The sequence below is a fragment of the Gossypium raimondii genome, chromosome 5 (genome assembly GCF_025698545.1).
Source record: "Gossypium raimondii isolate GPD5lz chromosome 5, ASM2569854v1, whole genome shotgun sequence".
NCBI lineage: Eukaryota > Viridiplantae > Streptophyta > Magnoliopsida > Malvales > Malvaceae > Gossypium > Gossypium raimondii.
Genome location: NC_068569.1, coordinates 52,917,947 through 52,935,207, shown reverse-complemented (window position 1 = coordinate 52,935,207; position 17,261 = coordinate 52,917,947). Strand labels below are relative to the sequence as shown.

Genomic DNA, 17,261 nt, shown 5'->3' with positions numbered 1-17,261 from the left:
ATGATAGTCGATAGTGTGGCGATGATTCTTGACGATTCCCGAGCTCGTAACTAGCTTCCAAAATCTATTTAACAACGAATGAGCAAACACATAGTAAGCTTAAATAGCTTAGTAAGTTATAAGCAAATAGTTTATCAAAGAACATGTATAATTTACACAATTAGGCCAAATACTCTCAATCTTGAACACATATATATAATCACATTTAAGCAATTAGTTCACATTTTCATGTTATACCACAAAACTTACCTTTATTTCCAAACTTCATATAACTCAAACTTACCTGATTCATTTAAATCGAATTCATATTCGGTCTTGTCATGTCTTTGCCTGTAGAACCATTCGAAATCAAAAAGGATACTCGGATAGCTCATAAAGCTCGTACAATACCAACGTCCCAGACGTGGTATTACACGTAATCATATATGATGCCAATGTCCCAGACATGGTCTTACACGTAAATATCAAATCGATGCCAACGTCCAAGACATGGTCTTACACAAAATCACATATCAGAATCCTATGGTTCGTACGGGGCTTTAGGATGTCTTAATTCAATCGTATCAAACTCGTAAACAATTCTCCCATGCATAAAATAATTCAGCATTTATAATACACATATATATATATATATATATATATATATATATATATATATATATAGATATATTCAAATTAACAACAATTATTTACTTATAAACTTACCTCGGATGAATACGAACGGACTGGGACGACTATTCGACCACTTTTGATTTCTCCTGGTCCAAATCCGATTTCCTCTTTTCTTGATCTAAATTAATACAAATTTAACTTGTTTTATCATATAATTATTCAAATTCATTCAAAAACAAGTAAATAGGAAAATTTCATTTTAGCCCCTAACATTTCACATTTTTTACAATTTAGTCCCTATTTCACAAAACACAAAATATTCAAAATTTCACCACACCTAAGCTTGGCCGAATTTCACTAAGGTCCCTAGCAGCCCATTACTTTCATTTATTTCACATTTTAACCCTTAAATTTTTGAAATTCACAATTTAATCCTAAATATGCATTTTTACTAAAAATCACTTAATTAAACTTGACAATCTAACAACATATATTTATTTTTCATCATCAAACAACAAAAACCACAAGCTATAATCAATGGAAAATCATGAATACATCAACAAATTCAAAAATTTCAACATGGGCTAGCTAGTATTCGAAGCAACGATTTAAAAAAAAATAAAAATTATCAAAAATCGAGCAAAAATGAACCTTGAATCAAGCTTGGACTATGGCCGAATGTTGCTTGCTCTTTTTTTTTTTTCTTTTTCTTTGGTAAATTCGGCCAAAAACATGAACAACATGCATGGTTTTTAGTTTATGTTTTATTATATTAACATAATTAATTAATTTACAAAACTAACCTTTATAATTTCATTTAAAATCCACTAATCTTAGGCTTTTATGTCCATCCATAATTTCAATGGTATAATTTCAACATAAAGCCCCACATAATGAAAGCCATAGCAATATAGCACTTTAACAATTAGCAAGTCACTTTTGCATTTTACGCGATTAAGTCCTTTTATAAAATCGAGCACACAAAAGATAAAATTTTCACATGAAATTTTCACACATATAAATTAACATGCTATAGACACTAAAAATAGTATTAAAATATTTTTCTAACTCGGATTCGTGGTCCTGAAACCACTATCCAACTAGGATCTAAACCGGGCTGTTACAAAAGTATTTAATTTGAGTTTATTTTAAACTAATTTTTCACTTTTGCCCCCATTACCAAATTTCTAGCTTTGCTTTTGATGCTTACATTGTTAAAAAAAATAACGTTTTAGTAAACATTTATTAAAAACGATTTGACTCTTTTTAAAAAATTAATGATCAAATTTAGTTAAAAAAGAATAAGATCTAAATTGACAAAAAAATGTAAATATTGAAGGTTAAATTTATCATTATGCATTTTTTCACTTACCCTTTCTTCCCATAAATAAAAGGGTAAATTTTATAAATAGTCACCCAACTATTATCGTGTTTTTGTTTTAGTCACTTAGGTTTAAATTTTTATTTTAGTCTCTAACGTTACCGTAATTTAATATTTTGGTCACTCATTCATTAAATCACTAATGTAATGTTGATGTGGTGTTTTATATTGAGATAATAACAAATTTAACCATCTAATGTTTTAATATTCTATCAATTTGGTTTTAATACTAAAAATTCAACAAATTTAATTCTCAAGTTGACACAGTTTATCAATGTAATCTTGATTCTGAAAAATTCAAAATAAAATTTAAAAATTAAAAAGTATTTAGAACTTCATTTTCGATAAAAATACATACAAAATTATAGATAAATGAATACCCAATTTTCTCTTTTTTCTAACATTTCTTTTTTTTTATATAAATAATAATTTATTCATCATACATTTGACCTTATTTCTTAGTCCTCGCCAAATTTGTCGAACACTGGGCACTTCCTTCGCTTACAACCACAGGCACCAATAACATTTACTTCGAACTCTTCGATTTTCATATCCTTCAGTTTCATGCCATCTTGAATTAGGAATTGATTATTGAGTTGCCAACATGATCTTTCACCTATTGGGTCTCCAAGACCTCATTCTCACCTATATATCTCCAGTCATGCCCTCCCTCAAACACAACCTCAGACGCAACAAACTCATTTTGGGTAACAACCTAAAGGCGTCGATTCTTATCCTTTTTGACCTCGAGTTTAGTTTTTGATCCAACCTAAACATAATGGTCGTTAATCTTGAAAAAAAAGAGGAAAAAAGTTAAATCTATTTAAGTCTTCTTCATGATTTTTTTCCATTTAATTGTTTATTTATAAAATTATTATTTTACTAAATAAACGTTATGTTAGGAAATGAGAAAATATATATTCATTTAAATATAATTTTTCATAATTTTGAATGTATTTTACATGATCTTATCTCGGTTTTATAAAAAATTGAACTTTTAAATAATCATTATTTTAAAATTTTAAAATTTTAAAATTTTAAGAGTCAAGGCTAAATTGATAGAATGTGTAAAATAGATGATTAAATTTATTGATTTTTTAGATTTAAGACCTAATTGATAGAATTTGTAAATATTGGAGTATTAATTTGTTATTATGTCAATAAAAAAGGTCATGCCAATATTTCGACAATAATTTAATAGGGGAGTGATTAAAATATTAAATTTCGATAACGTTAATAGAAATTTCCATGGGTCCTGCTGATTTGATGCCCAATTTTAAAAAATTTCAAGCTTGAGCCCTTTTTGGCTAAGTTCGACTGGCCCAAAAAGTCCATTTTACTATTCAAAAATTAATAAAACATTCAATATATATTTAATTATAATTAAATTTAAATATTAAATTTTTATTATTCAAATTGAGTTTGCTCTGAGCCGCCCGAGGTGCAAAATATTTGTCCAAACTTTAGTGACTAAAATAGAAAATTTTAAGCCTGAGTGACTAGAATAGAAATATGCTCATAGTTGGGTGACTATTTATAGAATTTACCCAAGGAAAAAAACCTTGATATCATTAACCCGACCCAACCTACCCAATTAAAAAAGATCCAACTATATAAAAGTCTAATTTCCATGTCGCCTCTCAAAACCCTAGAAAATCTTATACTTCCATTTTTCCACTTTCCGACACTTTCTTGGCAGCCAAACACACTAATCCTAAAGTATATCGTAAAATGGCGAAGAAGAACACGGAGAGGAAAGTGAACGTGTCGGGTAAGCCTAAGCACTCGCTAGACGTGAACCGGAGCGATGGCAAGAACAATTCGAGAACCGCCGCCACGGTGCGCCGCCTTAAGATGTACAACACACGGCCCAAACGTAACGCTAAAGGGAAAATCTTGAGTCATGAGTTTCAGTCTAAAGAGCTACCAAATACGCGTATCCAACCTGATCGCCGATGGTTCGGTAAGCTTAAGCTCACCTTTTTTTTTTAAAAAAAATTTAAGTTAGTTCCCTTTAGCTGTTAATTTTGTTAATTTATATGGTTTTTTTCTTAGAAATTGGGAATATAAGAAAATTATGTTTTTGAATAATTGAAAATTTTGTATATTGTTTGATCATGTTAATCAAATAAAGCGAATAAGAATGAGAAAGCAATGCAGAAAAGAGCCTTAACTGAAGTCCTAACTTCATTTAATGGGCTTGGTTTTATTTTTATTACTATTTTTTTGGTCTTGTATGAAGCTTACTAAGTTTAAATATACCTTTCTTTTTTGCAGGGAATACTCGAGTTGTGAATCAAAAGGAGCTAGAATTTTTTCGAGAAGAGCTCCAAAGCCGGATGTCAAGCAATTACAATGTCATTTTGAAGGAGAAGAAATTGCCCTTATCTCTCTTAAAGGACCATGCTAAGGTATGAATTCCTTGGAATTGAACCCTTTTGGCATTTGGATTTCAGAATTTGCTTTGACTTTTAAGTTAAAACTTAAAAAAAAAAAAAAAGATACTTCTAATTCTATTGTATTGTTGATTAAAATGTATGTATATGAAGCAAGCTAGAGCTCATCTTCTGGACACAGAGCCTTTCGAGAATGCATTTGGACCTAAGACAAAGAGGAAGCGCCCAAAGCTCCTAGCTGTAGATTATGAGTCTTTACTTAAGAAAGCAGATGGTTCTCAAGGTAAATTATTACTTTTAATATTTTTATTATGAGGATTTTAATCTTAAAGTGCATCTTACTGTAGTTTAAGCTTTGTGTTTCACATTTTGTTTTATCAACTCCGCAGATGCATTTGAGCAGAAGCATGCTGCTTCTACTTCTGCAGAAGCAGGTGAGGCGGATGGGTTCCGTGACTTAGTTCGGCACACTATGTTTGAGAAGGGTCAAAGTAAACGAATATGGGGTGAACTCTACAAAGTAATAGACTCATCAGATGTTGTTGTCCAGGTCAGTCTATGTCCATCTTCTGTTGCTTAGACATTGATTTCTGTAGAAAACAACAATTCTTTTACCCACTTTTTCTTCTTCCTTGTTACTTCTGTTGAATTATTGGAACTATTTTTATCACCTAAAATTCAGGAAATTTTACTTACGCTACTCGAATTCATTTCCCTACATACATATGTCAGGCACATGTCAAACACTTTTAAAATAGACCTGGACGTAAAGTTATGTTCCTTTCTAAATTTTGAATGTATCTTTGTGAGGCAATGCATGACTTCTGTCCCCTCTTTAAGAGGAAACAGTAGTAGCCTTCGTTTTCTTATTTTCTTTTGCATTACAGGTTTTGGATGCTAGGGACCCACAGGGCACCAGATGTCATCATTTAGAGAGGCATTTGAAAGAGCATTGCAATCATAAACATATGATTCTTCTGTTAAACAAGGTAAGTTGCATTTTCATGTTGCAGTTTCTCTAATATTGTTGTTATTGTTATTATTATATTTTACTCCATGATGTTTTCTGCAAAACTGCTTGTAAATGCTAGTAATACCTATTTTCAGTGTGATCTTGTTCCTGCTTGGGCTACGAAGGGGTGGCTTAGAGTTCTATCCAAAGAATATCCAACTCTAGCATTCCATGCTAGTGTTAACAAGTCTTTTGGCAAGGTAACTCTAATTCATTTCATATTGTTGTTGCATTTAGGATATAGATAGAAAGTGTTTACACCTTCATCTCCTTTGGTTCCTTATTTATGTCTCATGCTGTTAATTTATGGCATTATGGCCCCTCCAACTTAAGTGTGGCTTTTTATGTTATGATGTTGCAATCTTTAATCAGAATATGAAATTCTTACCTGTAATTCCTTAGAAATTTGTTCATTGCAGCGTATTTAGTTGATTTGATGTTTACATGTGTTTATTCAATGTTTAGATTTTTGTTTTAGAATTTCTATCAAAATCTGTTTCCATCAAATGTAGGGTTCTCTTTTATCGGTACTAAGACAATTTGCCCGCTTAAAAAGCGACAAGCAAGCAATATCTGTTGGATTTATTGGTTATCCTAACGTTGGCAAGTCTTCAGTTATCAACACACTCCGCACAAAAAATGTAAGTTTTCTTTCTCATTTTTCGTTCTTTGTTTCATGCACACTATACTTTTAAGTTCTGGTGGTCCGGTATTATGGTAATATTAAAATGTAATGTATTTTGTATTCACGTGTTCTTATGCATACATTTATTTTAAGTTCCTTATTTTTAGATTTGTATTGTACCTGACCTTTTGCTTTCATTGCCCCTTAATTGAGAGCAGTGATCATGTTTCTATTTTGGTACAATGAGAACTTTAATCTGTCAGGCATTCATGTCAATAGTTTGTAATTGGTAATTGGTGTAACTAATGCTCTCTCTATATTTAGTTCCGCTTTTTTAATTCGTTTTCTTCAATTTTCTGAAGGTCTGTAAGGTTGCTCCCATCCCAGGGGAGACTAAGGTTTGGCAGTATATAACACTCACTAAAAGGATTTACTTAATTGACTGCCCTGGAGTTGTTTACCAGAATAGTGACACAGAAACAGATATTGTGCTGAAGGGTGTGGTATGTTCCTTACATCTAATTGCTGTTGTTTGTGTCTTCCATCTACATTCATGTCACGGAATCTTAGCATCAAACTCTTGGTTTTTGTAGGTACGCGTCACGAATCTAGAGGATGCTGCTGAACACATCGGAGAAGTTTTAAAGCGTGTCAAAAAAGAGCACTTGAAAAGGGCATACAAGATAAAGGACTGGTGAGCAACTTTGTGGTCATTAGTTCCGTAGATTCTTAGTATGGAGCCCATTGTTGTTTGTTTGATATTTGATTTAAATGCAGTTTGTTTAATGACATATGGTGAAAAATAGGTTAACTATTGCTTTATATACTTTTTTTCTTTTATCTGAGGCATCTTAAAGGCTTCTAAAAGTATGATGGCCTACCTTGGGGCATTTTCGTTGAGTGTTGTGCCCATTTACTACTCTTAAGATGATAGTCATACAACAATGAAGTTGCAATTTATTTGTGCTATGTTTGTTGTTTTGCTGTTATCAGGGAAGATGAAAATGACTTCTTAGTTCAGCTATGCCAATCAACCGGTAAACTTTTGAAGGTATGTTTTTAATCTGAAGTTTCAATCCTCATTTAGTATTAACTGCAGTATATAAAGTATAGATTAAATTTTGCGCATTGTAAATGGCTTGTATGTAGGGTGGAGAACCTGATTTGACTACTTGTGCGAAGATGATCCTTCATGACTGGCAGAGAGGTAGAATACCCTTCTTCGTTCCTCCTCCGAAACAAGAAGCTGATGATTCGTCAGATGAACCCACTGTGCATGGGATAGACAAGGATGCCGTGGCTGATAATAATCAGGCTGATGCTGCACTTAAAGCCATTGCAAATGTAATGTTGTTCCAGCAGCAGAAAAGTGTACCTGTTAAAACTGATCTCTTCAGTGACAATGAACTCACCGGTGATGCAACCAACCAGGTACCTGATAGTGATATGGTTGGTGAAGATGGAGCCTCCGATGATGATGATGATGATGAGGTTGAAGGTAGTAGCTCAGATGAAGCATAGACATTTTGTTTTGGAAAAGGATGGAAGGCTCGATTTTTGGTAGTTAGGGCTTGCTCATTGTAACTGGAATATGTTTTTCTTTTCCCTTCTTAATATGAAAAACATTTGACCAAGTTAAATTAAATTTATGTTTTTTCGTTGTAATTCAAGAAAAGAAAATTTCTTAATATTTTATTATGAGCAATTTGTTTTATCTATAGCAATAAGAAACCATTACATCTTTTAAGTCATTAGTTTCCCAAATACTAACACCTCCCACTATACTTTGTTGAAACTTGCAATTGTTAGCTTGTACACAAATTGAATTAACTAATCGTGTAAATCAGCATGTCACGCCCCAAATTTGGATAACTTGAATTTTAGGCGCATACACAAGAAGATGTTTGTTCTGGCGCACTACGGAAGTTAGTTTGCCAAATTATAGCTTCTAGCAAATTAATATTTTGGGTGTATTGAGTATCCACCCAAGTCTTGGACGTGTTCTTCAGTAAAAGAAAGAGTTCGATAAAAAAGGGAAAAAGTAAGCTTTATAGCAGTAACCGCCAAAGGTATATTACGCTCAGTTTGTTTAAATACCGTGAAGGGCAAGTCTCAATAACTAGATCTGGTTATAAACCAACTAAACTAATTGGACAAATGACATATGGAAAAGACTTTCGTTTATGTTTCCTTTGGATTTTATAGGCCATTATGAAGGTTATATTTTGAAATTTTAGGACATTTGTCAAGTTCTACTAAACGGAAGTGGATTATATATATGCGTGAGAAAAGTTCGTGAGAGGTTCCTCTTCCTTCAGAGTAATTTTTTTACTTCTTTCGTTTTTTCCCTTTAAGCATTAAAGGTTATTGCTGGTTGTTTTTCTTATGTGATCTGGAAGCTAAAGATTCTTGGATAATGTAGAGGTGTTCCATCTCCTAGTAAGTATGATAACTTTGCATGTTAGGAATAAAGATGCTATGAGGTAATTAAGTAGTAAGTTATGAATAAGAAGCCGTGCATGGGGATTTTCTGTAGATGAATTGTAATAGCCCTCCCAACAAAGTCTTTGTATCTGGTTACTATTTGATATGTTTTGGTAAAATGAGGATTGATTAAATGCTAAAATTACATGTTTTATGTAATTAAATTGGTTAAATTATGAGAATGCACCACTAACTTTGCCATATTTATTGAATTTTTGTGCAGGAATGCAATTTGGGCTAAATAGAAGAAAAATGAAACAATTGGGCCAAATTAAAGAAAGAAGCAAAGAAGGAGGGCCAAAGTAGAATTTTTCCTATTTTAATTAGCTGAAAATTTTGTTGATTTAGTGGGGGAGATTATTTTGGGATATTTTTGGTCATGGAATATTTTATTTTTCCTTGATTTTCTAGACTAGTTGGCTCCAAAATTAGTAAATCCTCTAGTATAAATAGAGCATGTATTGTTCATCATTTAATCAATCAATCAATCAAAAAATATTTTAGCTTTTGTCTCTCAATTCTCTCTTTTCTACATAGCCTTGGTTGATTCTCTAGTTTGTTTTCTTTCAATTTATTAGTTCCAGTAGCCAACAATCTACCTTTACTTTCAACTTTTCACAAGTTTATTTATTGTCTTTAGTTTCTTTAACTTTTAATTTCTAAAACTTCCAGCTTTTACTACTTTCCATTTACAACACCTATTTCAAATTCCCTTTTTCAACCACCCCCACACTTAATCACATCACCTATCTTTTCACCTTCTCTACCTTATTTAATTTATCAAATACCAACATGTCCCAAACCTTAGCCAACTAAACCCATTTTCAGCTTTAGGCCGAAATTAGCCTCGTCAAAACCCGTGAGTTACTGAACCCGAACCATTTAACTCCTAAAATTCCAGTACTTATTGCTTCTCCGGATTAAGAGTATGATTTTGTCAGCTCATAAAGTCAGATCAACACTAAGTCAAAAAAGACGTCGTTTGATTTAGTGTGGTTAGACGTACAGTTGGAATTCCGAAAAGAACGTTTCTAATCGGTTTTCTGTGAACACATTGGCGTGCCAAGTGGAGGCTGCTGTTTGGTTCCGTCAAGGGAAGTAGTAACCGGATTTAAATGTCCCACGCGGTTGAGGGCATTGGTTCGAGCTAGGCTCTTCTAGAACGCAAAGCTGCCGGAGTTCTAAATCACGAACGTTTCGTGGTTGTTCGATCGGTAAGAATTAGTTATTGGACGTTCCATAACTAATTTACACAAGGAAGAGTTGGTGTCCGAGGCGTCCTTGGTAGCTATAACTAGCTTATTGGAAAAGAAGAGTTCATCCAATTTCGAGGATCGGTTCAAAGACGAGGAAAATTCGCGCCTAAAGCTGAGCTCATTCTAATTAATTTTTCTTAATAATTATTTCACAGTTATTATTATTCTGTTTTCAACTTTTACTTTTGACATTATTTTTCTGTTAATTTCAGGTTTTCAAATTTTTATCCCCCCAAACGTCTTGGGCACGGCAGCTGCCCCGACATAAATCTGGTCAAACGAGCAACAATTTACAGTAAACCAGTCTCTGAGGGATCGACCCTACTCCCTATACTGCATAATTTGCAACTTAAGGCGTAGGTTTATATTGGTGGATTCGACACCCATCAAGGATAGATGTGAGTAATTAACGTGTTTATTTTGATTAAGTATAGGATTTTGTGTGTATGCGCTGTTTGGCGAACTCTTTGTTTTGGCATATTCTCTAGTTTGGCGGACTCTTCTGTTTAGTATCTGCCCAACTCAGATGCTTTTGGCGATCCCAGTAAGTTCACAACTATTTAGATAATTTGTTTATTATTTAAGTATGGTAATTTGATTAGTTGAGTTGAGGTTTACTTAGAATGGAACTGAATTACTGCAGATGGTAAGACCCAGATTAAATTAAGAGCACTTAATCACGAGAACCAAGAGAGTTAGTGGAATTATTTGATTTTTCCACTAATCCTTGTCTCCGAGCTTAGGTATATAAGGTTAGCAGTGGTTTTGCTGAACACCTTTATGTTTTCTTCTTCTTTCTTGATTTTTCTCTGCAACTCTTTGAAAACTTAAGTTCAAAAAACCCCTTTGAAGTAAGGTTCGTAGTATTCAACTAACTTATACATTAGTACTAGCTTACTGGTAATTACTGATGAACCTTAGGTTATTCTTTATATCATTTGATGCTCTTCGTTCTGTATGCATAAGTATTAGAGTGGTGTGTTGTAACACCCCTTACCCGAGACCATCTCCGGAGTCGAGTACGAGGCATTACTTAGCTTATCTTACTAATTCGAAGCATAAAAACTTGTTTTGAAAATTAATTTCACTATTTACAGCAATCTGTCTAATCGCGCAGCAGTTACTAAATTAATTATAAATAGAGTTACGGGACTCGAAATTTAATTCCGAAAATTTTCCCTGAAACTAGACTCATATATCTTCCTACCATAAAAATTTCATAATTTTTGGTCCAGCCAATTAGTACAATTTATTAGTTAAAGTAAGCCCTGTTTCACCAATTGACTGCCCTGACCTCTTGTCACTAAAAATAAAATTTCTCACTGTAGGATTGTCATATGAAGTTATTACTTGTTTCTACAGAAAATAGACTCAATAAGGATTCTATACATATAAACTACAACTCATAATTATTTTTGTACCATTTTTAGTGATTTTCTAAACTTAGAACAGGGGACTCCAAAAACAGTTCTGACCCTGTCTCACTAAAATTCACATATCTTAAAATATAAAATTATTTTTGCTAAACCGTTATTTTTCTATGAAAATAGACTTAACAAGATTTAATTTAATATATCATTCACCCTCTAATTCATTTTATACTATCCTAGGTGATTTTTCAAAGTTACGTCACTGTTGCTGCCTGAATTCTGTTTCTTTGCAAAGTTTACCCTTTCTTGATTTTCATACTTAACCATTTTAAAAGCCAAACATTATCACATACTCACACATCTTTCTTTAGCAATCTCATAGATACAACATTCAAAATGACTAATCCCTATACATCACTTAGGTATATACATTACCTAGGTACATGCCACATTATCAATGAAAGGTACATCACTAAAATGTCTCCGAGGTCGGGATTACTTTGGATCTTTGGATCGAACACCGGTTTTTTTACTAACTGCATGCACGGAAACAACCGTGCATTGAGTATGGGTATACTCAGTGGTATTACCATAATTCAAATTAATAATATTAATCGATAAATTATATATATTTTATTTATGTCTACAATTATTCATTAATTATCTCATACATTAAATCAACTTGATAATTAATAACAATAAGCAATAATTCAAATCTTATATTTAATTGTATTCATACCTTATTTCACTATCTCAATTCCGTGGATTTTTTTTCTTTACATCTCATTCCAATAGTTCATTTCAATTCATATACAGTCCATTTCATTTAATTTATATTCAACATCAATTTTATTGCAATTTTTACTCACTAATATCATATAACAAAATTTACTCTTTATCATATTATGAACTTTGGGTTCATATATTTAAATCTCATATCTCGATTTCCAATTCACATATCAATTCACAATTTCACTTTCTCATTTCTTTCCATATCCCAATCAGTCACACTTATTCAAATTTTCTCATTTCAATTATTTACCCCTATTAACAAGACTCGGACCTTGGCGGATACACGGATCCAACCAAACACACGAATGGCACCCAGTGCCTCATCGGATAGTTCAAGCAATAGTTGACACCAGTGTCTCATCGGCAAAGCAAGTAAGTTGGTACCAGTACCTCATCGAATCTATCCGAAGAAATATAGTGACACCAGTGTCTCATCGACTCGAGGTCAAGTATCCTGAACTCTTCCAATCCTATGGCATGCCAACTATATCCGACTCACCGACTAGTTAATAGGGTTTCCGAATCACATTTCAATTCAATCACTTTCTCATACTTTCAATTCAAATCATTCCAATTTAATCACCATTTGATTCAATACATTTTTCTATTTCAAATTCACTTCCCACTTTCAAATCAATGTACAGTTCAGTACCAATACATATTTCACAAATCATACTTCGATTCGAATCAAACCACTTTTCAGTCAATACTCAATTCACGTATTCACACTTATTCATAATTTAATTCACTTTTATTCAATTCATATTTTTAATTCATTCAATTAAATATCGATATTCTCCTTATTTTTATTTACTAAACATATTATTCAAAATTCAACAATTACTATCAATAAATTTAATATCAATACGTATATATATATATATTTCATTCGATTCAATCATGATACTCTCCTCAATTTTCTTATCATGTATATTAATTTAAATTTTAACGATTAATAATTAAATTCGAATTATGGTAATACTAACCGGAATTTCTCTCGAATCACTCCTTGTCCACTTTCTCCTTTCCTTTCTCGGACAATGACTCGTGCACGACATTAGCTACGTAATTAAACAATTAAAAATCATTAATACACAATTTCATTAAAATATTTCCCGTATACCTAAACTTTACCCAAATTCTAATTTAATCCCTTATCAATACTAATTTTATTTTTCCATTTTAACTCTATATTCTTTCTTAATTCTTACTATAAACTCAGTTTAATTCTTCAATTTCCCCATAAATCTCTAATTTCGGGATTCTTTCAATTTAATCCCTATCAATTCAAAACTTATATTTTATTTTACAAATCAATCTTTTACTAACTTCTAACTTAAAATTCAATCATTTTAACCTCTAGTTCATCAATTAATTCAACATAACTCATGTCTAACAATCTACTAACTTTCAAAATATCAACATAAATCAAGTAGTATTTATCTCTAGGATTCCAAAAACTCAAAAATTATAAGAAAAAGACTTAATTTGACTTACCAATTGAGCTTGGAACCTTAAAACCTTAAATTTCCCTTTTTCTTTTTCTTTCTTTCTTTCTTTCTTTCCTTCCTTCTCTGCCCGTTTTGCTCTCTGTTTCTTTCTCTGTTTCGTCTCTTCTATTCTGTTTCTTTTCTTTCTTTTTCTATTCTTTCTTTTGTTTTATGTATATATATAATATAATATAATATATTAATAATAATATAATATAAAAACATAATCATTACTATAATATAATAATATTTTTTTAACACATAAAAATCTCAGATTTTTATACTTATGCCGCCTCAACTTTGGAAAAAGGCATAATTGCCTATTTGGTCCTTTTAACTTTTCTTTAATCTATAATTAAACTTTTATCCCTATTGCAATTTAATCCTTTTCATAATTAACTATCGAAACGTTAAAATTTCTTAACGAAACTTTAATATTATCCTATTGACACTCTGTAAATATTTATAAAAATATTTACGGCTCAGTTTATGATATCGAGGTCTCGATACCTCGTTTTTGACCCAATTTACCTAATAATTTCTTTTAAATCACAAAATTCACTGATTCAAAAATATTTCTAACTTTTTCATCGAATTTAGTGATCTCAAATCATTGTTCTGACACTACTGAAAATTGGGCTATTACATGTGTGAGGAAGAAAACTTCCTGATTCTGGTATAAGTGTTGTGATTCTTGCATGTATGATCAGATTTGATAAATTCATGATATGATATGTTTATTATCTTTACTTTAGCTCAAGAAGATAACGAAGGTCTAAGTGATAAGGGAAAGGAACCTACGTTATAGACTTGTGTTAGAGTTTCTGGTGAGTTCTTTCTTACTTCCATGTGCTGTAGTTTCTTTATTTTATATTTCGTGTAAGGTAAGTATTTTTCCTTTGTAAAGAAGGTAAGGTAAGTATTTTTTTTCATGTGAGTCATTTTCATGCTTAAGCCACTACCATAAGCTTCTGATATGTATGAAATGATACAATATGATATGTAATGAAGGAGAAGTGGATATATGTTTGTGCAGCCTTCGGTATGGCAGAAATATTGCAAATCGATTGGTAGATCACGATAAAACACACTATTCTGAATGAATTGATATGAGGAGTTAAGGGAGAATGAATGTGAACATGTTTGAAAGATATGCTTCTGGTATTGTATTTTGGGTACGTGATTGGCATAAAGATAGATTTGTATGAGTCAAGTTGAGTTGGCGTACAATATACGTCAAAGTGAGATGAGTTGGCCTAATGAGTCTGTTTGTGTTTAGTCTACACCAATGGGTGTACTTTGTGTAAAACGTGTGTAATTTTCAGAAAGATTCAATTAATATTCTAAGTATTGTATTGTATGAATTCTCTTTGGAATTCATTAAGTTCATACGAACTTACTCCGTTATCATTTTCCTTATCAGGATTTGCTGATTGAAGGAAAATTTTGATCAAGGACTAAGGGCTAGTTCTTCATTACTTAAAAAAAACACTTTTGACTCCAAAAGCACTTTTGGAAGAAAAGCTGTGCAGAACAAGCTACTTTTGGCTAAAATTTCTAGCTTTTCAGAAGTGCTTTTCAAAAGCATTTCTGAAAAGGAGAAGCTAAAAATTTTAGCTTTTCCTCTCCCAAAAGTACTTTTGGTGCTTAATTTCTTTTTCACCCTTCCAATAACATAGTACTTTCTCTTTTTTTTGGTGCTTAATTACAAATGTGTTAAAATCATTAATTAAAAATAAAAAATATTTTTTAAATACTAATTACAAATTTAATGGTTATATTTAAATGTTTAAAATATAGTTTATATATTCTAATTAAATTTTATAAATAATTAATATTTATTGCTTAAAATATTTAAAACTTATATTTCATATATTAAAATATTAACAAGTTATAATAATTTTTCTATATTCTTACTAAAATATAATAATATTAACTAATTTAAATATTATTTAAATACATATTTGTTACTTGATAATAACATGTCTAAAATGGACATTTTATTTCTCAAAAGCCCTTTTTGACAGCAATGCTAAACACTCAAATTTTAAACCAAACTTTTCAAAAGCACTTCTCAAAAGCACTTTTCCATAACACTTTTCAAAAGCATTGCTAAACTAGCCCTAAGCCAAAGAGCTATTAGGATTGTGAGCTGACTGTTTTGTGTCTGTATCATGCATGATATATGGGGATGATGCTCAAGTCTATGTTGAAAATGATGTGTATAAAGAACTTATGTATATTAAGACTTTGTTTTGATAATAATTGAATGAAGTATTAATATTTGGGTTTTAAGTCAATATATTCTATTTATAAAGTTATCATATTTGAATTTATATGCCTTATAAATTGAATATTATTTTTAAAGTGATGATATTTCTCTCACCTTATTAAAATAGCAGCTAAACTATGTTCTAAATCTAAAATGTTATAAGAATTCTTTAAAGCTTCCGCCAAAATGTATTTAAGTCAGTCTGCATTGCCCTGGTGCAATCTGATACTCATTTAAAACAATATAGAAGAATAGATTCAATGATAAATGGAAACCAGCCTCCAATAGAATAAATGGTAAAACAAAACCTACGATATTATCGCTTAAACGACATCGCTCGAGTAAACAGAAAGTGTAAGCGAAGTTTGGGTTTAGTATACCTTAGACTTCTAAATACCGATCCATCTCGTCCTCGGTGGTGCTACAAGTGATCGAATGAGTCCTTACACTCAGAAGGGTATTCTTAGGGACCTTGAGGCCCAAATGGAATGGGTCTGGTCAGAGTAATGTTTCACTTGGAATGGCTTTGGCCCTTTCCTCAGGTAGTGCTTCGAACCATTTTTGTGATATAAAGTAAAAAGAAGAAGAGAAAAGAAGAATAATTCGTACCTTTAAGTAAGACGAAGATGAAGAGCGCAGAGAGCGAGTTGAGTAGACAAGAACTTAAGGATTCAAATGTTGCAGCAAAGTGGAAAAAAAGGGGTGTTGAAATAATAGATATAAATAGAGGTAATCTTGTGGGAGAAGTCAAGTTGAAGATGACTTTTTAAGTTCTCCAATGTGACGGTGACATCTATCACGGGGTAAGTTATGAAAATTTGAAACTCTGGTGTAAACGCTAAGTTTTGGCTAACCTATTGGTATTCTGAACAAGTAAAGACTATTGTGATATACCAATAGGCAGTTGAGTTTGACGGGGATTTTCCAAGATTATATTAATTTTGGCAATGAAATTTCCTAATTGGGGAGAGTTGTAATACCTAGTTTTGGCAGGTTCTGAGTTTGACGCGTAACCTGAAAGTAGTTTGAGTGGCACAGTCCTATTCACCCAATTAATGCTTTTGGTGTGTACATCGGAAACAGGGTTAATGTTAGAGTATCAGTTAAGAATTGTTTTTTGGATGTGCGAAGATGTAAAAAAGAGGAGATTGGTAAAAGTATTGAAGGTTTTGGATATTATGGGTATCGTCAAAGGAATGATACACCAAGTTTGTTTAGTTACTATGCTAGTTAAGTTCTAACAAGATGGTTAAGAATGAACGAAGGGATGAATTGTATGTATATAAAGTTATTGGATTCTCTTATACGTTTCTTTACAACTTAAACAATTAATAAAGGTAGTCTTGAAAGTTTGTTGCACGTGTCAAGTTTCACTATGAGAACATGGGTTATATATATTATGATATGAGCTTGAGAAGAAAGAGAGTTATATTCTTTCTTCCATTTAAAACACCATTGATGATTTTCCTTGGAAATGTGCATAGATCTTTCTTGATTGAGCTGAACCAAAGGATTTGGTGCATGTAAAGGGTTGTTTAGCATCCTGAGTAAGTATTATGGTCTTGCATGTT

At 31.8% G+C, this 17,261-nt stretch overlaps 1 protein-coding gene and 1 long non-coding RNA gene across 2 annotated transcripts; one reads left to right on the top strand and one right to left on the bottom strand.

The window, feature by feature from the left end:
• Positions 1–3,624: 3,624 nt before the first annotated feature.
• LOC105768390 (nuclear/nucleolar GTPase 2) lies at positions 3,625–7,777 on the top strand. The gene is made up of 11 exons (XM_012588284.2): positions 3,625–3,956; positions 4,271–4,404; positions 4,543–4,672; positions 4,779–4,939; positions 5,277–5,378; positions 5,497–5,601; positions 5,914–6,042; positions 6,389–6,529; positions 6,620–6,720; positions 7,020–7,077; positions 7,176–7,777. Exons 1-11 carry the CDS (start codon positions 3,725–3,727, stop codon positions 7,545–7,547), a joined length of 1,665 nt encoding a protein of 554 aa, XP_012443738.1. The 5' UTR covers positions 3,625–3,724; the 3' UTR covers positions 7,548–7,777.
• A 5,130-nt stretch (positions 7,778–12,907) lies between these two features.
• Positions 12,908–13,577, bottom strand: LOC128041374 (uncharacterized). The gene is made up of 2 exons (XR_008196369.1): positions 13,426–13,577; positions 12,908–12,989 (listed from the first exon to the last, which is right to left on the bottom strand). It is a non-coding gene; the product is annotated as an uncharacterized LOC128041374 (long non-coding RNA).
• Between the last annotated feature and the right edge of the window lie 3,684 nt (positions 13,578–17,261).

Excerpts from the sequence above, each read along its gene's own strand:
- LOC105768390 (XM_012588284.2), top strand. The coding sequence starts at position 3,725 with ATGGCGAAGAAGAACACGGAGAGGAAAGTGAACGTGTCGGGTAAGCCT. Across the intron at positions 4,405-4,542 it reads TCTTAAAGGACCATGCTAAG|CAAGCTAGAGCTCATCTTCT; the intron begins GTATGAATTCCT and ends ATGTATATGAAG. Across the intron at positions 4,673-4,778 it reads GAAAGCAGATGGTTCTCAAG|ATGCATTTGAGCAGAAGCAT; the intron begins GTAAATTATTAC and ends TCAACTCCGCAG.